General features: G+C 34.1%; 1 protein-coding gene and 1 pseudogene across 2 annotated transcripts; both read left to right on the forward strand.

Moving 5' to 3' along the window:
• Positions 1-9,419: 9,419 nt before the first annotated feature.
• On the forward strand, positions 9,420-12,152 carry LOC145015289 (ankyrin repeat domain-containing protein 2B-like; annotated as a pseudogene). The gene is made up of 9 exons (XR_013665817.1): positions 9,420-9,539; positions 9,791-9,833; positions 10,342-10,493; positions 10,592-10,813; positions 10,890-11,038; positions 11,117-11,296; positions 11,452-11,546; positions 11,617-11,756; positions 11,862-12,152. The product of XR_013665817.1 is annotated as an ankyrin repeat domain-containing protein 2B-like (transcript).
• Positions 12,153-18,886: 6,734 nt separating this feature from the next.
• On the forward strand, positions 18,887-22,330 carry LOC145014770 (arginine/glutamate-rich 1 protein). The gene is made up of 5 exons (XM_078973214.1): positions 18,887-19,002; positions 19,177-19,365; positions 20,372-20,557; positions 21,582-21,801; positions 21,869-22,330. Exons 2-5 carry the CDS (start codon positions 19,217-19,219, stop codon positions 22,133-22,135), a joined length of 822 nt encoding a protein of 273 aa, XP_078829340.1. The 5' UTR covers positions 18,887-19,002; positions 19,177-19,216; the 3' UTR covers positions 22,136-22,330.
• Positions 22,331-25,022: the final 2,692 nt, after the last annotated feature.

Raw genomic sequence — 25,022 nt, forward strand, 5'->3', positions numbered from 1 at the left:
CAACGACAACTAGCATTCTACATACAACTGCGAAGGTCCATACTCTGGTCTTGCATACAAACTGTCGGGAGCAATATCCAGGTTTTTCATGCAATTGTCACGTGCCACCACTTGGTCTTTCTACATAACATAATCCAGTGGGCCGACATTGGTTCCTTTGACCCCCAAGTACAGTGAGGAGACTTGCCCGAATAAAAAAAGACGTTTAAAAATCATGCTCAAATTTCCACCGACCACAACTAACAGCTCTCACCACTAAAAGATGGGTGTTAAACATCTCCTATCAATCCACACAAGGAAAACCCTAAGTTTACCTTATAAAATAGAAATTTGAACAAAAGTAAACCCATGCCAAAAGTCAACAAACAATGTTGGCTTTAGTCAGTCGCCATGTCATGGCCTTCCTTGGCCACACTATGACCCTTATATGGTCGACTAGATGGGAAATTCCCAATCGCCACAGCGTGGCAACCCATGGCCACATCGTGAAAGCTAAAAATCCAACAGCTAATGTATTAAGTTGTTTCCTTCGATTCTAAGAGCTCTAAAGCTCATATCTGGTCCATTCTATGGTCTAAATGGATAAAGTTGGAAACTTTATCCATTAAGACATCCAAAGAGATCAAGATCTCAAACCCTAGGTCCAAATAAAGCCAAGATCCATAATGTCTTAACCATTAAGCCCTTAATCAGAAAATTTCCTTAACCTAATCACTCCATAAGGATTTATAATACTAGATATATTAGAAAGATGGAAGCTTTATACTTAGGCATATCCAAAACATGTCTAGAATCCATTTTAGGTCATAATAAGCTAAAATTGCCCAAAAACTCATGCAATGATAAGAACTTCCGACCAAAGTCTAGATCTATAACATATGATGCTTCTATGACTCATGAAAGTCATAAAGTTGCCTACTTTATGAGTTCCTTTCTTCCAAACTTGCTTAAACATTAAGAAAATGGGATAATATTCTGGATCTAATCGCAATAAGCCATAAAGTTAGAGTCTTTGACCCTTATAAAGGTCCAAAAGATATGAGAGATGTTGATAATGCTAGTTTCTTGCAAGTTCCACCAATGGAGCACTTTCTTCTCCTTCTTCTCCAAGCTAATAATGCTCCAAGAAGGCCATAAATCACTAAGGGAAAGATAGTTAGGATTTCTCTGAGGTATAAGGGTGTTGGAGGCGGATTATCAACCCTATAAATGGCTTAAAAGGGCTTAAATATGAAGGGGGCCCTAAAAGAATCATGGGCTTGGGCCAAAATAGTTTCCATGCCGTAAAAACCTTGCCCACATCGTGGCATTCCAAATAAACACGCGATCCTTCAAACCATTGCCATGTCGTGGGCATCCTTGCGCTACGTTGTGGCATAGAGTCTCTTCTAAAATTTCATATTTGGTCCTTGATAAAAGTAAGCTTAACCAATTTGGAACACGGGTGTTACATATATAGCTCATAACACAAAAGGTCAAACATAGTCAAAAGTCAACGGTCAAAGTCAGTTTTATCATAACACCGCATAGTGGAAAGTCCCTTGCCATTTCATGGTCTAAAATAGATCAATCGCATTCCTCGTGTATGCCACGCTGTGGCCAACCACTTGACACGTCGTGGTAAAAGACAAACCAATTGTGAATCAATAGCTCATCATGTTGTGGCCATCCCTTGGCCACGTCGTAGTCCTCTTCGAAGGTTTAACTCTCTATTAAGCTTGTAATCCTTTAAGAGCAATGCTTAAACTTTCCAGAAGGATTAAACATGTTAAGATGTGTCATAAAAATCATAACTTTATGAAATTACACACTCCATGTGAGTCCTACTCCGTTTTAGGTAAAAAAAAATGTAACCTTGATTCATTGCATGGATCCAAAACACACTTTGGCCTTAGATCCAAAAGATGAAACACTCTAAGGATACATAATATCAATAAAATTGCAAGCTTTATCTGAAATTCTTCTCTCCACTTCCACAAAAAACCATAATAAGGGACCAGAAATCCTAAACATGCTAGATCTATGAAGTTGAACAATTAAGATAAAAACGTGAATACTTATAAAGGTCTATGAGATACACAAGATGTTGGACCTCTTCAAAAATCTATCTCAAGCTCCAAGGGATGATACTCTTCCTTCAAGAATGCTACCAAGACATACAAAAGGCTTAGAGAAGAAAAAGGGAGGCTAGGGTTTGGAGGATACTTTCTAGAGGGATGGAGGTTAGGGTTGAAGGAAAACCTAGCCCCATAATCCCTTAAATAGGGCTCAATATCCGAGCCCTAGGGTTTTGAGCCCATGACTGCACTACGTTGTGGCCATAAATTGGCACTATGTCGTGGTAAGCCCATCACCTCGTTATGGACTATGTTAAAAGGCCAAGCTCTATTCTTAAATCGACACATACAAAAACATAAATTCATACCAGGATTTAGGTGTTACAACAAATTCTACTAATTAGATGCATGTAAAAAAGGCATATAAATTCAAGGTGAAACCAATAAAAGCAAGATATATTTCACCATGGAGTTTTATCTCCTAAAAAATTTAACCCCTCCCCTACATCACTAGTAGGAAAGGAGAGCAAAAAAGGAGCATAAGCAAATTAAGGATGAAAGGTTGATCCAAAGCCAAAAGTCCAGTCAAGGTGGTAGTCATAAATAAGAAAAATAAGGTGGTGATTGTTGTATTTTATTCAATAATAAAGTACAAATTTAGCAACGACGATATTTTAAAATGAATAAACTTACAACCATTTTAACCCACCAGGGATCATTTTGTAAAGCATGGAAAGATTAAATCAACCATAGAAAGAAAAAGAACTACGGCCTTTGAAGACTTTGATTCTCATGAGAGATTGGAAGTTGATGAAATGAGTAAAAAACTCAAAAGTAGAAGCTCTATATTATACCCACCAAACAAGGGTAAACCACTTCAAGATGTTAGTCTTCACTTGTATTAGGAACTTCTTAAGCCTTAAAGAACTTATACTAAATAAGAACTTAGAACACTTAGATCATTCACAAAATTGCAAGACAAAAAGAAGGAGAGTGAGAAAAGGTTCTCGGCTTTTGCAGGAAAAAGAAGAAAAACCAAATTTTTCTTCACCTCATGTATCCTTATATACTTACATGTATTAGACAAGGTCCATACTTATATTAAATATAAGATTCACACCTTGTAAGAGATCATTGGTGCAAGATAAGTCAAAGAAGTAATCCTTCCTACTCCCTTATGAGCTCACATAAATAAGGAGGTGATGGGAGGGATTAAGTATCTTTCACCCAAGCTCATAACTAGTGTAACATCCCAAAAGTAAGACCCAAAAAAATTTTCATGTTTAAATTAATAAAACAGTAAACCATATCATCATCATAAAACCAAGGTAATCAAATTCTATCAATACATCATCATTATCAGAGTAAATCACAATATGTTGAATCAAATGATGTGTGCTTTGCAATCACCCTGGGCTCTTCCCTTTGGAAACAGAAGTACATGAAACATAAACTGAAAACCATAAGTACAAGGCTTAGTGAGTTCCCTAAAATACCATAAGTCATACATAATAAACACATACTGGCCCCCCGCCCTTCATCGGGCCCCGCCCGACATCGAGTCCCACCCGGCATCGAGCTGCACTCGGTTTACAGATCAGTCAATCACCAGGCCCCGCCCGATACAACTATAATCATATAAACATATAATCATACTAGCACATACGATAATCACAAATACAATAACATAACATACAGTCATCGAGCCGCGTCCGACATCGGGCCTTGCCTAGTAAGCATAAAAACACATACTGATAACTTGCATAAAATATACTCATCAGGCCCTACCTGGCATCAGGCCTTTCCCGGTAAGCATACCATCACATAACAAATGAAAGAGTCACCCAAACATCTAACATCCTAACGTATGAACCATGAGTCGACATTGGTGCCTGCGACCTGCTAAACTCAGTGAGGAGACTCACCTTACATTGTTGAATCTCATAGATAAATCTCTGGCTACTGGCCTGCTAAAATCCTCGCACTATCAATCACAAAATAACACTAAAATAATAATTGGATCTCGACACACACTAAGAGTCCAAAGTAGTGTAAAAGACCTTTTTACCCTTTACCGAACTTGGCCCAGGGCCAAGGTCCAATCTAATTGTCCAAAAGCCCAAATTCCAAAATAATCACCCAAAGCCCAAATATGGTCAAAATTTCCAAATTAGGCCCAAATCCCTTTTCATGGGCCTTCAACCAAAAGAGTCCAATAAAATATTAACATCCAAACAATAGAATTATGATGTCCCAACAAGGCCCAAGACAACTAAAGTCCAACATGGCCCAATACCGAGAAACCCACAAATCTGAAGCCCACTGCTGAGTATGCTTAGCGTACTTGCTTTAGGTCTTGTACCGCAACGTACCTACTTGTACGCCCGACATACTCCACCGACTTGGCCAACTTCCATTATTTTTTTATGTTATAAAAAATTATAAAAATAAAATATAAAAGGAAAATTTTCTTTTTTATTTTTCTTTTAATCAGAAAAATCTCTAAATAATAAAAAATCTGAAAAAAGGAAAAAGTAAGGGAAAATTCATCATTATGAAAAAGTTTATAGCAAATTGGACCAAACTCGCAACAAAATAAAAAGTTTGGATCTTTGGTGATAGTCCAAATATTTTTGGACCAAAGTGACAGTTTTCGACAAACAACAGGGACCATTTGTGCAGTTTAGTCTTATAAAAAAAACTAAATGAGAAAAGAAAATAATTATGAGATAGGAAATAGTGGTGGAAAAAAGAGTGTTGTTGAGAAACACATTGAAAAGACATAAAATGAGTTGATATAGTAAACCTGGTGATGTAATGAAGTAGAAGAGAGGGTAACGCCTAGATAGAATGAGAACGACTTGTCGTAGCGACACGCCGTTTTGCCTTTGAAAAGGGTTGATGCAACTAAGACCAACTTGACTTACAATGTCCCTTAACGCAATTATAAGAAGTGGTGGTTTTTGGTAAATGCAATTTCATTTTTGTTCTATCTATGGTATTTACTTTGTCGGATTTTATGATTTGCCATTGTTATTCAATTTATCTGCCTAATAAACAAGACATTGGCTCTATTGTTTCTATCATGATAGGTCAAGTTGAGAAGCCAACGTTAAAAAAAAAGAGTAAGTTTGAGAAATATATTGAAGGGAAAAAGAGTGAGGTTGATATAATTAATCTGGTGACGCGGCTAAGTAGGAGAGGGGGTATTGCCTAGATAGAATGATAGCGACATGTCGTTTTGCCTCTAAAATGGGTGATGCAACTAAGGTCGACTAGACTTACAATGTCCCCTAACGCTTTATCAAGGCCATCATGGTTTGTCGTTTTGCCTTTGTCGTTTTCTTATGAGAGGGGGTGGTTTTTGGTAGATGCATTTTCATTTTTGCTCTCTCTTTGGTATTTACTTTGTCATATTTTATCATTTTCCATTATTATTCAATTTATCATGCCTGATGAACAACACATTGGTTCTGTTGTATCTATCATTATGGTCACAAATTAAGAAGACAACGCTAAATTATCACTTCGAAGACAAAACAAATAGCTACATGGAAAAACCAAAACAATTACAATATAATAACAAGGATTGAATTTTGAATCCAAGAATTCTTTGGAGTTTGGTTATTTTTCCAACCAACTTTTTGTCAAGGATGTCTTGTCGTTTTATTGCCTTCATATCATTCGTTTCAAACATCATACAAATACTCTATAGGTAGAATCTCCAAACTCTTAAATATATCCAAATAGGTTACCTCATAACTATTTATCGTTAATATTTTTTTATACATGGTTGAACCGTTCACAGGAACAAACAAAAAACATTCACTATTTTTCCAAAAATATATGATGCACCAACCCTTAATTAGCTTAACTTGATAGAGAGCGTTGGACGTATTATAACAATTCCTTACGAAGCCGGAATTGTATTCACAGTGATGTTCTAGGTTAGAAAAAACATTATTTAGAGTTCGTGATTATCCAACCTAGGCGTCTGCTAAAAAAACGGTTCAGGAACCAAACTGGTCGCTGAACCGAAAACCGGTTTAGCCCTGAACCGGTTCACATAAGAACCGAATCAATGCTGAACCGAACCACCAGATTGGACCAACTCGCACTTTGTACCCTTGAGACCGGTTTGGAACCGGTTTTTTCTGAACCGGTTTGCGCTTATTACCGTTGGAGAACCAGTTTTCGAGTATTATCGTTTTTTTGTCTATTCCGAACGGCTATATAGCCATTTTAGGCTGTTAAAGACCCGATTTTGGCTCCCTTTTGACCATATTAACCATTCCTTATAGTGTGTGTATATATATATATATATATATATATATATATATATATATTAGATGTTTAAGTCTCAATTTTACCTTAACCAAACCTCAAAAAACCTCTCTTAGTTCAAAAAGCGCTCTTAATTCAAACAATGGGTTCGACTTCCGTTGGTGTTGGAGATTCATCAAACAATCTTACAGTTGTTAGCATCAAAGAAACAAATAGAAATCCGGCTATTTGGTGCAACTATGATTTGTGTGTAATGTCGAACGGTACAAAAAGAGCGCGATGCAAGAAATGTGGTGTTTGTTTTTAATGAATATGAGAACTCGACATTGAAAACTCATATGACCAAAAAATGGCCCGCAGTGAAATTTGGGTCGGGACATAATCAAACAACAATGGAAAATGATGCAACACTGTGGAGTTATGATTTGGCTAAAGTTCGGGATAAGATAGCGAAGTTCGTGATTCAAGAATGCTTGCCTTTTGACCACTTCGACAACAAAAGATTGACTTCACTCATCCAAGATACTCTCCAACCACGATATTACCATGTGAGTTGTACTTCTATTAGACGTGATTGTATTGAAATGTGGAAACTTGCAAAAAATGAATTGATTTTAGGATTTCAATCTTTAGAAACCGGTGTGAATTTAACTTGTGATGTTTGGACGACTCCTCACGGTTCACCGGATGCGTGCCTTTGTGTTACCGCTCATTGGATTAATCCAACTAATTAGGTAATGATGAAGCGATGATTACGTTCGAATTGTTTGGGTACTCGTACACCGGTAGAAATTTATTTAAAATTTTAGATTGTGTGATAAAAAATTATATACTTGAAGGAAAGATTTTTTCTATATCTTTTGATAATGCTTCAAACAACACCGTCACGGTTGGACAACTTAAACTAAAATATAAACCAATTTGCGTTTGTGTTTTTTTTCATAGTCGATGTGTTGCACATATCATTAATTTGGTTGTGCAAGATGGACTAACTAGAATTGAAACTATAAAGGATGGTTTCAAAGACATGCTAAAAGATATTTTTATTTCTAGGAACGCTCGATATCATAATTATATGCAATTTTCTGTCGATGAGAATGCCCTCTTTTTAGGTCCGAATTGGGAAAATAATAACCGATGAAACTCCACTTGCAAAATGTTTGAATGTGTCTTACGTTAAAAAGATACTTTAAAAATATTACATGACAACCTTGCGGGCCGTAATAAGGTTACGGCTTATCCGGAATCAAGTTGGGATACTATCAAACTTGTCACAGACATGCTTGATATTTTTAAAAAAACAACTACTTTTTTATCGGGGGTTTATTATCCTACAAGTTGTTTAGTTTTAAACCAAAATTTTTTAATGTGTGCGAAAATAAATGTGTTTGAAATGAGGAGCACAATGTTTGCTAATATGATGAAACCGATGAAAGCAAAGTTAGAAAAAAATATTTTTAAGAAATGTCTCCCATTATTACTTGTTCCGCCGCTTTGAATCCGACTCTAAATGTTGGGGGGTTGAGACTTTAATTGAAAATATTTGTTACAATTTAAGTTTATTGGATGATGACATGGATTATGCATCAAAGGAAGTTTCAAAATTTAACAAAGTTTTTCAAAATTTGTTTGAAGTTTATTTAACAACATATGGTTCAACAAACATTCATGACATGATGCAAAATAAGGGGGCATCCAGATCCAATTCTCACCAAAATAACGAAACAGTTAGGCTTTATAATACTTTGAGGAATGAAAATTCCAAACGAGCTCGGTCTAACACCCCTAGTAGCAAGCTTGGAAGGTACATTGGTTCCGATTTCTTATCTCAAATGAGTATTCAAGAGTTTGAAATTTTTGATATTTTGGCTTGGTGGAAAGGAAAGGAAACGCAATTTTCAATTCTAGCCGCTATGACTCGTGATCTAATAAGCTCCCAAGCTTCTACAGTAGCTTCGGAATCAGATTTTTCTGTTAGCGGCAGTGTAATATCATCAAGAAGAACAAAACTAACCCCTTTGTCGGTGGAAGTGTGCATTTGCTTGAAATGCTACCTTGATAGCGTGGAACGGATACAAGACGTTGAAGTACTAGAAGACACATCATTGCATGTCGAAGCATGAGTACATGAGGAAGAAGTAGCGATGGGAATGTCGGTGCCACTCACCCTAGAAGAGATCGAGTATGAAAGAGAATTACGCAACGATATGACAGATGACGAATAAATACAATGACTGCGGACTTGGAATGAAGAGTACGAAGACAACAATGCTTTATATTTGAAGATGTATTAGTTTGACAATTTGGATGTTTTGTGTTTTTATCCTTGAAGTTGTATTATGTATTTCCTATATAAAAAAATGAAAAAAGGTTGAAAATTGCTCCAAAAAATGTGTTGATTCAAGTTGAGCAATTTTGTACACAAATTATGTTTTTGTACATATACCCAAAATCAAATTTAAAACAAAAAAAAAAGTTATATATCAAAGGATATGTATATTATTAAACAAGAAAAAAAAAAAGAAAAAAACCTTTTGGCATATATATGGACGTGTATGTGTAATATGTGTGTGTTACCATAAGGCTTTATGCCTTCCCAATTCCCGATCAAAAGCAATATTATCTAAACAAAAGAAAACCATTCCTATTTTACACTTATTAGCCCAAAAAAAAACCCTTATATGCACCGAATCGTTTTTGAACCGGTTTTTGAACCCGTTGTTGAACCGGTTTTGATAAAACCGAACCGGTTTACATATGTTCGGATTTTTTGGGGACTGGACCAGTTTGGAACCGAACCGGTTTCCGGGTGAACCGGTTTTGACTACGTTGACCAGAACCGGTTTTCCGAACCAGTCCAGTTGATAAAAAAAAGCGGTTTGTGCATGCCTATTCCAACCCAACTTGTCTAATGTGAACCAAAATTGGTGAATTAGCTATTGGCTTTTGCCTTATTGGGCCTGTTTATTGGTCTATGAGAAAAAATAGGATGGGCCCAAAAGAGATTGGGCCGACGAAATCCTGAAGCAAACAGGCATAGCCGTACGTAGGCCGTTCATTTTGTCAAATACTCGAGGATTGTAGTGGCCCACAGTTTCGTGTTCCTCTCTGCCTTTTTTGTCGACTCCACTTCATCATCTGAGTTTGTTTCCCCACCCGATAACAGAGGATTATCCTCGCAATCTCGTCATGTCGGAGGTAAAGTGATTCAGTTTTGAGCTCAATTTGTTTAGTTTTTCTTTTGAATCTGGTTAATTGTACTTTTGTTCAGTGACGTCACAGTTTGATTCACTGTAGCTGTAAACTTTGTAAAATTTTGAATGGATTCGTTCTCTCTTTTCTGTATTATTTTGGTTGTTTCGGTTTTATGGAGCCTTTTAACTTGAATCGACTTGTATTTGTGCAAAAGTTTGTTGATGATTTTATATTGTTTTTTTTTTCTTTTGCAGGTGAACGAAAAGGTTTCTGATGTCAAGCCTAAGACCAACACCGGTGTGTTTTTAGTTTTACTATAGCGCTTTGATTTTACGTGGATATTACTAGATCAACTTCAAATTGTTAGATTGCTATAAGATGATGATTGATAGAAGATTAAAGGTGGTTCAATTTAAGCTTCTTATTAAGTTGATCAGCTCTTTTGTAGTTGAATTACAGAATTACACTGTTCATTGTAAGCAACTTAATAAAAATAGAGACTGATTATTCATTGTAAGCAACTTAATTAAACGCGAAGATGGAACTAAGGTTTTTCTTTGAAAATAGATATTGATCAGATAATATTATTTGATTGTATTTTGTGACACATAATTTGGTCCATCAACCTCAAGCCTTAACAGTAAAGAACGTTTTTTTGTAATGATTTTGAAGTAACACAATAAACCATTGATGGTCTTCATCTATTGACTTTGATCTTGATTTGAAATGTTTATACCTCAAGTACCTATAATGAAAAGAGAAAGAAGTCTTTAAATCCTTACATATATATCTTTAATGTATTCAGAAGAAAAGACTGATCCAGCTGTGAAGAAAACTCCCTCTGAATCAAGCTCCTCAAATACCAAATCTGGAACAACACCTGCAATACCATCTATGCCAGGAGCTGGAATTCCTGCAAACCCTTTTGACTTCTCATCTATGGTTGGTCTACTTAATGTACTCCCTTTAAGTCCATTAAGTCAAAAAGAAACAATACCTAGTTACATCAATAGCTGTCCACTAGCATATTCTTTTGTGTTTCTTGATATATGCAGGATCCAAGTGTAAAGGAATTAGTTGAACAAATAGCAAAAGATCCATCATTCAACCAAATGGCAGAGCAACTCCAGAAGACCTTTCAGGGAGGTGAAGCAGGAGGTCTCCTATAATTTGATACACAACAATACTATTCCACCATGCAACAAGTTATGCAAAACCCTCAATTCATGAACATGGCTGAACGCCTTGGATCTGCATTGATGCAGATATTTTGTTTAGTTTCTTATATAATAAATAATATGGTACAAAATTACAAAAGGATTTATGATATTGTGTGGTATTTGGAATTGGCAGGATCCATCAATGTCTCAGATGCTTGACAGTTTATCTAATCCAGCTCAAAAGGATCAGCTTGAAGAACGGATGGCACGTATCAAAGAAGATCCTTCACTGAAACATATTTTAGATGATATAGAAACCGGTGGGCCCACTGCAATGATGAAGTCAGTAATCTTGCTTTTGCATAATAAGTAAATAAATGAAAGAATGTTGCAGAAATGTAACTTTTTGTATGATTTTAGGTACTGGAATGACAAAGATGTTTTGGTAAAACTTGGTGAAGCAATGGGCCTTCCAGTCACATGGGATCCTACTACAGCTTTTGGTGGAAATTCAGGAGCAGGTGAAGAAGAAGAAGAAGAAGAAGAATAAGTAAATGAAGATGAGTCTTGTTCATCAGACTGCTAGCACTGGTGATGTGGTGGTACTACAAAAACCCATTTTTCCTGTTTAAAAAGAAAAAATTGATGAGGGGCAAAGTAAAATATTAGTAAGAAATTTATAACGGTTTAATTAATCACTGTAGTAAAGAATTAAAGGGATAAATGGTGTTGTTAATTTAAATTTTCTCTAAAATATGGTTTGAAGAAGGCCTTAGAGTCTGGTGCATATAAGGATGAGGAAGATTCAGAAGGAAGGACAACATTGCATTTTGCATGTGGATATGGAGAGGTGTAAACATTAATTTTAATTTTAATTTTAATCTTGGTGGCTATTTTTTTTTTAAATATTTTTCTTACAGGTGAAATGTGCTCAAGTTCTCCTTGAAGTTGGAGCCAAAGTTGATGCTTTAGACAAGAATAAAAACACCGCCCTTCAGTATGCTGCTGGTTATGGAAGGAAAGACTATGTTGCTCTTTTGCTTGATAACAGTGCTGCCGTGTAATTTCATTAACCACTCAGTTAACAGTTGACATTTGACAGATGACAGTTAACAGTTGACAGGTGATAGTATTTTGAATTAATTTGTGTGGGGTTTTTATGCAGTACGCTACAAAACATGGACGGGAAGATGCCAATCGATGTTGCAAAACTGAACAACCAGAACGATGTATTGAAGTTGTTGGAAAAGGATGGGTTTCTTTAAGTGTAAGCTTTTGAGGGTGTTGTTGGTTAGTGAGTGTAATGGAAATGATTTGGTTTTCATTCCAGCTTGTTATGCTACATGTCTTGTGCTAATTTTTTTAGTCAAATCACATGTTTGACCTCTTTAATCAATCGTCTGTCCTTTGTAAAGAGTGAATGATTATAACAAAACAGTCAAGTTTCATGTTTTTATTCTGCCTCATTTGGTTTCCGTAGTGGATTTCAGATATTAAATTAGGGTTAGATAGAGATTAGTTTATAGGAAGGCACATTTCAAGTCGTTGTAGCCTAGATGGCTTACAAGAGCATGGTTTCAAACTTCCGAGTAATTATTTTGGTTTTTTATTTAAAAATTAATCCATGTTTCTGTATAAAAACCATTTTATTCATACAAAATATTAATTTTAACTTAATTGGTTAAAAGTTGTAATTGTGTTATGTCTAAGCAAAATTTAGGCACGACATGTGGATTATAAAACTGTGCGTCGGACGTCCTGATTTATCATAAAACCTTATTATTTTATGTTGTGAGTTGTAACCCTTACAATCTGTACACATAACACGTATTTTATATAAATTACATCGATCCATGTGGTTTGTCAGATTGGACTAGTTCTAGGTGTTTTTTTTTGCACAACTAGCCCTTATGGTTGTTTTTTCTTGAACAATTGATGTCAATTTCTCCTTGCCTATCCTACAAAATTATTGATGCCATTTTAAGTTACAATTATGGCCTATTATATCACAAGTCCTTGTGTCAAACTATAATCACCCTATTATATCACATAAAGTCCTTGTGTTAGAGACTCTAGCGATAAAGTCCTTGTGGTAGAGACTAGCGACGTAAAAAATAACTTAGTGTTATAACTTGTATTTTCTATAAATATGTAAAGAGGTAGTACCAAAAATTGTAATAATAAAGTATTTTAATGTGAAACATGTATACCTAAAAATGTATAACTTTTCAATAGAAATTATATAAGAAAGTTGTAGTTCACTTTGATACGTTCGATGGATATTAAATTCATCAAAATCTAAGTTCGTATGAGGAAGTTATGAGGTGTAGAAGTATATAATATAAATTACATTGTCTAAGTGAGTACCAGAGGGCATTACACGATCGTGTGAAGGCCTTACATGGTCATGTAATCATCCCGGAGTACCTAAAAAGGAAGGAATGATTACATGATTGTGTAAGTATGTCAAAATGCTAAAAGAAGATTTTAAGAAGTAGATTACCAGTTTGGGGCCTATGTAGAGTTACACGATGATGTACGTGATCGTATAATCAGGATGATGTTTAAAAAAAAAAGAGGATAACTGTTCATTTGTAGCCAAACTATCACAATCTTTCCCATTTCATAGGACAACCTCTTAGAGCAAATTTTGGAACTCTTTCCACCAAGAATTGAAGATTTAATCAAGTGATTTCAAGGAAAACAAGAATCAAACCTCTATTTAATGGATCAAAAGGTCAAAGCATCTTCTCTAACAAGCTTGAGCTGGTGAACCTTAGAGGAATTGTTTGTAATTGCTGCAAATCGTTTGAATTGCTAGTATGATGTTGTTTCAAGTGTTGTGATCATGATTTTAAGCTTATTATCACTAGTCTGTGGTTAATTTAATGAATTGGAAATGGATGAGCTCAAACCCTAAATAGGTGATATGTAATATAATAAAAATTGAGCTTATGTCTTAAGAAATTAAGACATATAAACAAGTTATTCGTGGGGTACAATTGATTTTAATGAAATATTGAACTTACACATATTTAAGCATATGAACAACTATAACTAAATTTGATGAAATATGTGAAATCAAGTTAATGTCCGAATGAATTAAGACATGTAGAGAATATATATGTGGAACTTAATTGATTTTTAGACAAAAAGTTGTAACATGAAATTTATGTGATCAAGTGCATGATCATTTTGGATATGGAATTGGATTATGCTCTTTATGGAACGAGTCATATTAAGACTTTAATGTGTTATTTGAATAGGTTTTTGGCAAGGGGGTCTGTTTAATGCAAATTTGACGAAGAAGCACCAAGTGAAATAGAAGGGTGATAGTTTTCACTAACCAACAAGGTGAGTACATGTGGCTTTTTCCCAATAGGATACAAGGTTACATTGTGAGTTTTAACTCTGGATGATTTAGAATGAATATTTCATATCCTCAAATGATTTTTTAAAAGATAAAAGCATAACTTGAGTTTTAAGTATTAAATGCTTCTAGAGTAATTTTTAGCTTAATGGTTTGATCAAATGAACTCTTTGAAAGAGTATGTATTACTTGAAACATTTTTGAAACGAAAAAGTAGTGATGGAGCGGTAAGCTCTTTTCAAAATAGTAGTTTAAGGATTTGAATAATATGAAATTTTTGAATAAGGAAACTCTTATTAAGAGTATTATTGAGTATACATGATTTTGAAAGATAAAAGAGTGATATAAGTTTATGTTATAGATTTTGATATGTAAATACTTGATTGATAAATTGCTTACATTATGCAAGTTAGTATTTATTGATTGCTAAATAGAACAAGATAATTACATCTAATTGAGTCACAAAGAGGAAAGTAGTGAATTTGGATACATTGGATGCGAATGCATAATTAAATAGTGTTCGAACAATTTCGATATCCCAATAACAGGATAACGGCTGTACATCCCTTTGCGAGGCAGAAGTTGAGAGATACTTCAATGGACTGATTTGTTCTTCCTATTTTGGTAAGGATTGATAGGGTGTTATTTCTTTGATTTACCCTAAGGTTTAGATCGGTATGTAATCGAAGGATCGTATGTCAATACGTGAGTGTGATACAGGAAGGCCCGTAAGATTATTTTGATTTTAATCATGCATTATATACATGTAAACTACATTGTATAAAGTAAGCTGAAATGAAAGAGTTTTATCAAATGTTTAATAATGATTAGATAAGTTTATAACCAAATAGCTATGCAAACCTGAATATATGATACGAGAAGGCTCGTAAGAGTTAGTTATCTTTATGAATATGCACTTTGTGAACATATGTTAAATCGTATAAAACATGTGGAAATGAAAATTTTGTTCAAATGATTGATAATGGTTTTGTGTCTAACCCATGTAGCTCATGAGACATTACCGTCTTACGTATATTCTTTTAAATGCCATGTATTCTAGACTTAGATATGGAGTGCTAAAAGATTTGTGATTGCATTGTTGGCAGTGGGCTTTTGAAGTAAATTCACTGATTTAGTATGGTTGAAAGTTGTACACCTTATAAATTATTTTTAAAATAACAAGTAAATTGTTTTAGGTTTTTGTTGGACCGTGTTGTAAACCTTACTCAAAGTTTATAAAATAATGTTTTCAGAACCATTGTATTTTATTATACAAAAAGTATAGGTGTTACATTTGCATGTTTTGAGAACGCTATTTCTTTATCTTCATCGTCTCCATCTTCTTCTCCCCATTCTACTTCTGAGATTTTAGGTTTTCATTATAAAGTTCTATGTGTTTGTGTGACACATGTTTCCATATCAGATATTATTACGAGAGATATAACTTGTTGATAGGACAATTGAGGTGCTATGTGACACATTACCAACGTGAATGGTGTTAGTAAGTTGTCGAAAATAATCTAAGTGTTGAGGGTAATGTACTTTGAATACGTGATGAGTGAGAGTATGTTGTTATAGTTAAAATATAGACAAGGAGCGTGATGCGCGCAAACGTCAAACATGACACGTAAGAGATCGAAAGTTGATGTCATTAAATGATCGTGCAATGCGTTCAAGGGCTTGGCGCAGTGGCGGATGCATAGATTTTGAGTAGTGGTGACACAAAAAAAAAAAAAAAATTTCGATCAAATCTAGAATAGTAGTGACACTTATATTTCAAGACGTTGCACCTAATAAAAAACATTTTTTTTACACTAACGGTCAAAATCGGAGTGGTGGCCCGACCCGGGACCTCCCGGACACCATATAAGTTCGCCACAGGCTTGACATGACACATCAATATCAACATCAGTGACATCGTATTAGCACAAATGAGTTTATTTTACTTTTTTCGTATATCCTTGTGTGAGTAAGAATGTATGACATAAACTATGAAAAAACAAGAAATTAGAAAATAATAATAATAATAATCATAATTGGTGTAAAAATGATGGTTTAATGATTAAAGAAAATAGTTAAGGGGCTAAGTTAACAAAATGATGAAAGTACTTGGTGCATTTTTGTATTCTATACCAATATCAAAACTTGAAACTATCCGTTTGATAGTTGCTAACTGAAAAAATGTTGACTAAGAAATGTCTGTATAATTAAGAAATTCTAACTAAAATCATGCTGTTTGATTAAACCTCTTGTGCTGATTAATACAAAATGATCATTTTACCCTAGTTCTCTCTACATTTATAATAATAATAATAACAACAACATTATTATTATTATTATTATTATTATTATTATTATTATTATTATAAACGTATAGAGCACTAAGGTAAAATGATCATTTTGTATTAGTGAGTACAAGATGTGTAATCAAACAGCATGATTTCAGTTAAAATTTCTTAATTATACAAACATTTCTCAGTCAATATTTTTTCAGTCAGTAACTATCAAACGGATAGTTTCAAGTTATTATTAATATTAATATTAATATTAATCAGCATTATACATTATAGAGGGAATTACTGAAATCATCCCTATGGTTTGATCAAAATTGCATGTTTGGTCCCCAATATTTTTTTTGCACTCGGATGGTCCCTATGATTTGATTTTGTTGCGTTTTTTGTCCCTATTGTTTAGTCAAAATTGCACGTTTGGTTCCTAACTTTATGTATGTAAATGACAAAAAACGCAACAAAATAAACCACAGAGACGATCCGAGTGCAAACAAAAAAGTTAGGGACTAAACGTGCAATTTTGACCAAACCATAGGGACGATTTCAGTAATTTACTTTACTTTATAATAAACGTTTGAGCAAATAAAACACAAAAAAAAAACTTCTAGCATAGTGGTAATGATGTTGCCTTGTGGGTATGATGTCACAAGTTCGATTCCTATTGCCCCTTTTTCCTTTATTAGGCTACCCGAATATTTAAGGGTAGCATTGAAAAGCCCTGTGAATATGATGTCATGAGTTCGATTCCTATTGCCCCTTTTTCCTTTGCTAGGCTACCCGAATATTTAAGGGTAGCATTGAAAATCCATTTTTCCTTTCCTAGTTAGCCATCAACCAACTTCTTTCTCAATGATACATATCAAAGATCGCCTAAAATATGGGGCATACAAGGAGGAGGAAGATTCATAAGGAAGGAGAGCCTTGCATTTTGCATGTGGTTTTGGGGAAGTAAGATTGTTAGTATCTTCCTTCAATTAAATTACTTAATTCTTTATTGCTTATAGATTTATATATTTATATATTTGTGTAGGTGAAATGTGTAAAAGTTCTCCGTGAAGCCGGAGCCAAAGTTGATGCTTTAGATAATAATGACACTCCCTTGCAATATGCTACTATGCTTATGGAGAGAAAGAATGCGTTGCTCTTTTGCTTGATTATGGTGATGACATGTAAGCTTATGAAACCACCCACCCGAACAATATATTATAATATCCGTATTCGTATCGGTCGTATTTTTGTTGGGTTTTATGCAATACACTACAAGACAAGGACGGTGACACACCTATTGAAAGTGTGAAACTACAATATTAGGATAATGTGGGGTCTCATATTTACAAAATCAAATGAAACATCTGCTAGTATGCTACTTAAAAAAGCTATCGTGTAAACAATTATGTACCTACATAATACATAATTGGTATACATATAGCAATTGGCAAGCAAACCCTAATCAATATGCCAACATTCTCACCAAAGGTTTATCACGTTCGCTATTCTAAAATTTTAAATCCAGTTTGAGATTTAACTATATCATGTTCAAATTACTAGAATAGAATTATAATTATTTGTAATTACATCTTTATATATGGAATGCCCCAATTAGATCGAGTTTCACCTTCCTTATCATATACATACATCTAAATTGGAATACTTAACAGATTAAAAGATTAATACGAAACTTTAGTTTTCACTTAAAATGGGAGCACATCCACGTTAAGATCTTTAACTAGAAATAAGTCTTTTCTTTCGTGGGAAAGTATGAGCTTATTAAAAGGATATTCGACAACCAACTTTTGAGAGTTTCTAGTTTTTAAGAAAAAACTCGTAATAAAAAAAAGTTTTGTTTGACAGTACGAACTTTTAGATTAAACTCTAAAAGCTACTTTGGGAGCTTTTTGTTTTTGGTTTGTACTTTGTAGGTAATTTTGCACTTTTAAAATGTGAAATTTTTTGCTGAAGTAAAAGTTATAGCTTTCCGCTTCAACTACTGACTATCACCATCCGATATCAAATTGGTATCACCTAATTTTGCTAAACATATTCTAAATCTTACACATCATCCTCAATTTATTTTTTTGACAAAAGGATAGAGAATGGAAAAGAAATAAAAAGAAAAGATTTTAAAACGTTTTATGATAGAAAAATGTCTCATATTTTTAATTTCTTACCATTATCAAATATTATGACGGATTTGTGATATCATAAGTTTTTTTTTTTTTTTTTTTTCCTTCATTTGGAAAGAAACAAACCGGCAACTTTTCTTTATTGACAAAATTATAAAAACATAAGCTTTTAATCATTTTCCCTTTCCCTATAGAAGAAAAGAAAGTGCCTAACGTTTTTTAGATCAATCAATAACATAAATAAATTAATAGTTCATTTCTTTATAGACCATAGATTAGACTAAATAGGTTGGTTTATTTTAGTTTTTAGACTAAAAAGGTAAAATTAAAAGTTAAGGGAGTAATTTGCAATTTCAAATAAAAACTTGATAAGCATTACTATATTACATATAATGTCATAAAGAGCCCCTTAGATTCACACAGTTATTATTTCTCATCCGTGTTTGGTTAGGATTGAAGTTCTAAAACTGAAAGGAAAAAAAAGGACACAATCTACATTCTAGGGTTCCAACGCCTTTTCAGGTACGATCGTCTTCTGCACATCTTACTAATCGTCTTGACAGGTGAATGCGTGGTTATGATTCGTCAGACTTTTCAACTACCAATACGAAATTTCTATAATTTTTCGCTATAATTTCAGTCAATCTGATTCTTATAAAACTTTGTATTAATATCGGAAAAATACTACAATTTCAGGAGATACTTTGTGTTTTAGATATAATCTATTGGTGGAGATATGGCTCGAGATAGGGAATTGTCTCGGTCACCGTCGTATAAAAGGCGGAGGTATTCAAGGTCACCGTCGCCGGTGGTACACAGGTATAGCAGCCGCCGATACAGAAGCCGAAGAGATAGAAGCAGCCGATCTCCTTATTCTCATAGCAGGTGATTGATACCCGATTAAGATTATCCTAATCCCTGTGCGTTTGATTTTTTAGCAGTCAACTGAATGTAGATTTTAATTCTTAATACACTTTTGTGAGTTTTATCAACATTCCTCTATGATTTTAAACAGTTAAGTTCTTATCTTTTACTTCGAGTGATGTTTGGGCGTTATGATATGTGACATAGTTAAAGTTATGTGATTGGTTTTGGCTTCATCGAGCTTAAAAGAGCATTAACTCTCCAAATTTAAGAACTTTTTCGGTTTTCTCTGGTACTTGGCTTATATCTTTACAAATCTAGGATGCTGCAGCCATACCGTGTTTGTGAGATTGTTTCTGTACAAACACAGTTCTTATTATTCAGTCATGAGGAAGAATTTAGAGAGGAACTTTCATCATAGGGTGGAGCAATGATTAATAGATATGGACTGCATATTTGACAGGAGCTTTCACCAGAAACATTGGGCTTTTACTTGAATTCAATATGTGCTTTCCCCCTAATGCTCAAATGACATGTAGCAGTATTCATATGAAACCTGTGATATTTGGTTTTGAGTTTTGACGACCCTCAAAATCTTTCTCCAAGTTTTTGACTTGAAAACATATCTCGTAAGAGATCCATCCGACTTCAACTAAATCTTGAAAAGGCATATAGAAGAGTCTTGTGAAGAGCATACTAGATGTAACATAACTCAGAAACAATCCATCCCTTTTTATACATAAAAAAAAAACATAATAAAGCAATTGCTCCCCTCCAAATGGGGAGTGAGCAGGTGATGGGTGCTGATTCGTGCTCTTTTCTTGCTCGATTGTGACATTTAGCGGTTTCTTGTGATAAAAGATGGAGCTCACAGTTTGTACTTAGCAATATAAGAGGTAACTGTAAATTGCTTTTATCTCTATTGTGCTAGGTCAGACAGTATGGTGGGTATTATGGTCTTATCTGTTATTTTTTTTCTAAAAACATAAAAACCATTTCTCATTTATTTTCTTGTTTTTTTTTATAGAAGAAGAAGCCGATCAATATCTCCTAGAAGACACAAGAGTCGCACACCAACACCAAGGCGTCATAAAAGACAAAAAAGTAGGAGCACCTCATTGTCTCCTATACCTAAGTCTCCCATTATTGCCCCTATTGAGCGCAAAGTTGTCACTGAAAAAACCAAATTAGAAGAAGATGAACAAAAGAAAAGGTATATCATTTGCTGGAAACTCTTGTATTATTATCCTTCTCATTTCATCATGCAAATACTTTTCTTCTTTGATGTTGTATCTTGCTCTTCAGATATTTATAGCATTTGTGAATGCATTTTGAACTCTACTTTGGCATCCTCTTAAAAGATATATACATTTGAAGTGCTAACTCATACTGAAATTTGAACTGGAGGATATTATTTTAATAATTGTCATGAATTCACATTCTTAGACTTGTAATGAGGATAACCCTTTTTTCATGATATGCTTGGAGAATTTGTGTATATAAATTTCTATTTGCTTCCTTTATCGGCTTTTCATCACATGCTTCTATGAGCAATTCCAAATCAGAGAATCTGAGAGTGTGTTTTGTTCATGGATTCCAATGGGTTTGGACTTTGGACTTTGGAATTCAAGATTCCATTCCGTTGTGCATTTGGTTGCCAAATTGATTCCATATTTAACGGATCTTCACCATTCCTGGGGGAGAATGAAAGGAATGGAATTCAATTCCTTTCTTCCTTTTTATTGAAAGACCAAAATACCCTTTACCCAACTAAATAATCTACCTTAATATGAATATATAATATTGGAAACTTTAGAATTTAACTTTATAGATTTATATTATAATCTAAACATGAAATTATAAACAATAGGGTTAAAAATTGCAAAAAGGTTACTTTGACATTTTTCTCCACAGGCTATATTGAAGGAAGATATTATCATACTTCAGCTATATAATTTTTCAACTAATTGTTTTATTTGATCAGGAACTCGATAAAGGTATAAAGCATACACAAACATACGCTTATAAATATTGCTCTTGTCGACATAAAGGTCAGTTTGTCATTTGTAAGTGTAAAAATAAAAAAGAAAAAAGACAAGACAAACAAATCCAGATGAAAATTGGAAATATGGAAAAATTAAATGTGTCTTTAGATGCTAAAGCATATTGGTTTGTGAATAAACGATTAATGACCTTATTTTGTTTAATGTTTTTTTATATATATATTTTTTTATCAGGCGTCAACAAGAAGCGGAATTGAAGTTATTGGAGGAAGAAACTGAAAGAAGAGTGGAAGAAGCTATAAGGAAGAAAGTTGAAGAAAGATTAAGTTCTGAATACATTAAGATGGAAATTAAGATACGATTGGAGGAGGGAAGGAAGAAAGTTGTGAGGGATGTTGTAGAACAACTTGAGAAAGAGAAAGAAGCTGCAGTTATTGAGGCTACAAGAAAAGAGGTATTTGTTAAATTTTTAAAATTGTTTTTTGTATTTAAAAAAAATAAAAAATAAAAAATAAAAATAGGAGCAAGCGAGAAAAGAGAAAGAAGAGTTGGAAAGGTTAGTAGAAGAGAACCGAAAGAGAATTGAAGAAGGTCAAAGGAGAGAAGCAATGGAGCAACAAAGAAGGGAAGAAGAACGATATAGGGAACTTGAAGAACTTCAAAGACAAAAAGAAGAAGAATTACTTAGAAAAAAACAACAAGAGGAGGAAGAACGTGCAAAACAACAAAAACTACTTGGTAAAAACAAATCACGCCCAAAATTGTCATTTGCAATTGGGTCAAAGTAAAATCAAGATCAAGGTTTCTCATTTTCTAAGATTATAGTATCATGTCATGTTATTTATCAAATGTTTGTATCAATTGATTTCGGTTGTTTGTAACATGTTTGTTAATCTTTTTTTTTTTTTAATAGTTTTTGGACCATGTTAAAAGGACTTAATTTTATTTTGGTTTGGAAAAGGTAAAATGATATTTAGTCGCAACGTTTTTTTTTTTTTAGGAATGAAATCTTTCAAAAGAATTGGAAGATGTAAATTGTTATGTGCTTGGTTGAACGAAAATGAAATGGAATTTAATATATGTTAAGGTTATTTCGGTATTTCAGTTTGTCTGTTATTACTCGTTAATGAATTTTTCAAAATTGTCATTTTAGTATATTTAAATATCTTTAAATAATCATTAAATATGATATGTTATCATTTAATTGGGTAGGAAGATTTTTAAGAATGAAAGGGAAGAAGATATTTAATTTCTCTTGTAGTTAATATTGGGTAAATCGGGCAAATCTTAGGGAAAAGGTCAAAAGTGACCATTATAAGCAAAATATTCGATTTGTCCGGTTTTAGTTATTCAACTTATTACGTTGTTAAAGTGATTTTGGAAAGTTCATTACTAAAAGTTACGTTGTTAAAGTGATTTTGGAAAGTTCATTACTAAAAGTGCATAGAAACAAGTTGAGGGGACTAAAAATGTAAAAAGTCTCCAAACCGAGGAATCCTCTGAATTGCCATTGCCAACCTTTTTATGAAGATACACCTGAAAATCAAAATATTTGGCGTGATGTCTTTAAAAGAGTAAACACTATTACAATTTACAAACTCCTTGAAACTTTTAACTTTCTCGAAACCCTCTGATGGAAGAATTTAAAAGGTGAAGATCCGTAGTATTACTATTATGCATGACCACGCGTTCATAAGAAAATCCAATTTGTGAATGAATTCATTAAAATTATATACCGCAAACTAATCAAAAACCGACCCATAACAGTCTGATTCTGAAGAAATCTATTATCAATAAGAAGATATTGATATGTATCTTTGTATTTAAATAGATCTCCTATAGTATATTATTCCATCGTGTATTCAAACAAAGGCAAAAGCCTCTTTCAATGATAAGTCAAATTTCCAATTAACGTGTTAATTTTTTCATGGTATCAAAACAAGTTCTCTAGCCTGCGGACCCTAAAACAATACTGCCATGACAGGAGACAACGACAGACAGAGTGGCGAGGAAACACACTACCGATCAATCCATCCTCCGATCCAAATTTTCCATTCTGTATCCACCCAAACGATTATCCCCGACAACTACATGTCAATGAATGCCTCAACGGCAACAATTATGCCGACTAGGCAAGAGAGATGAACGATTTCTTGTTTGCCATGAATCGTGCAGGTTTCATTGACGAGACTATAAACCAACCTAATGACGGATCAACGTAATTGAATGCTTGGCAACGAAGCGACGCCATAATAAAGGGTTGGTTGACTACACCAATGGAAAAAGAGATACACAATAGTGTCAAGTATGCAAAAATGGCTTAAGAAATCTGGAATGACTTGGAAGAAAGATTCCGGAAGGAAAGCGCACCTCTTGCGTATGAGTTAAAAGACCCCTAACAACAATGAGTTAAGATAATCAATCTGTTTCAGCCTATTTTATTACAAAACTCAGAGGCCTATGGGATGAGATCCAGTTGACATCTCCAACACCAAGATGCACTTGCGGCATGTGTACATGTGATGTAGGAAAGAGACTAGTTGAAGCAAAGGAGAATGAACATATTTATGAATTCCTCATGGGACTTGATGATGTCTTCGACATTGTTAAAACCTAAATACCAAGTACCAAACCAATGCCTTTTCATGGTACCAATTATCACCTTGTGGCAAAAAATGAGATGAGCAACAACGAAACATTACCGTAGCAAGAAAAACAAATATGAAAGCCGCCACTCTTCAAATGCGTTTGACTGTTACTGATAAAATCCACACTGAAAAAGAAGTCAACCGGGAAAACTTGAAGTGTAAGCATTGTGGGAAAAATGGCCACACCATTGAAGGGTGTTTTGAGAAGATATGATACCCTGATTGGTGGGACACACGTCAAAAGAAACCCAATACAAAGCCAAGAAAGACGATAAAGCAAAAACCCGAAGTTGTAAATGTGGAACAGGAAACTAGCCCCATGGACTCACTCTTGAGCAATATACCAAAGTAATGAAGCAACTAAGTGATACTCAGAAACCAAAGATCACATGACAGGTAAATTAAATTTCAAATCTACTTGGATCATTGATTAAGGAACCACCATACATGTTTCTTGTTGTGAATCAGATTTCTCAAACTTAAAGAGAACCGACAGTGGCATACCTGTAAGTATACCTAATGGTGACAATGTTCTAGTCAACGGTTTTTGTAGTGCACAATTACCAAATGACATGAAGATTGACGATGTCCTGTTTATACCAAAATGTAAATACAATATACTTTCCATAAGCAAAATAACCAATGACCTAAATTGCTTTATGACTTTCTTTCCAAAATTCTGTTTTATTTAGTACTTCACACTCGAGGAAGCTGATTGGCATGGATAGATGTGAGGGTGGTCTATACAACATGGAAGGGATGGATGAAAGAGTAAAGATATTGGAAGTAAGGATGAACACAAAGATATGGCATAAGAGACTAGGTCATGCCTCCAAAAAATAAACTTCAAAATATTCGTTCTACAGGAACTATCGTGGATTTAGAGCATTGTGACTCATGTGTAAGGGCTAAACAAACCCGACTCCCTTTCTTTGACAATTCAATTAAAAGTGTTAATTGTTTTGATTTAATTGATTGTGATATATGGGTGTGTATCACACACCTTCATTACATGGTTCCCAAATAT

Source organism: Lactuca saligna, chromosome 9, assembly GCF_052625555.1.
Source record: "Lactuca saligna cultivar CGN05327 chromosome 9, ASM5262555v1, whole genome shotgun sequence".
NCBI classification, from domain to species: domain Eukaryota; kingdom Viridiplantae; phylum Streptophyta; class Magnoliopsida; order Asterales; family Asteraceae; genus Lactuca; species Lactuca saligna.

Bases quoted from the DNA above. Each gene is read 5' to 3' on its own strand.
- LOC145014770 (XM_078973214.1), top strand. From the start codon at position 19,217: ATGGCTCGAGATAGGGAATTGTCTCGGTCACCGTCGTATAAAAGGCGG. The intron at 19,366-20,371 runs GTGATTGATACC...TTTTTTTTATAG, and splicing joins TCTCCTTATTCTCATAGCAG to AAGAAGAAGCCGATCAATAT. The intron at 20,558-21,581 runs GTATATCATTTG...TTTTTTTATCAG, and splicing joins GAAGATGAACAAAAGAAAAG to GCGTCAACAAGAAGCGGAAT.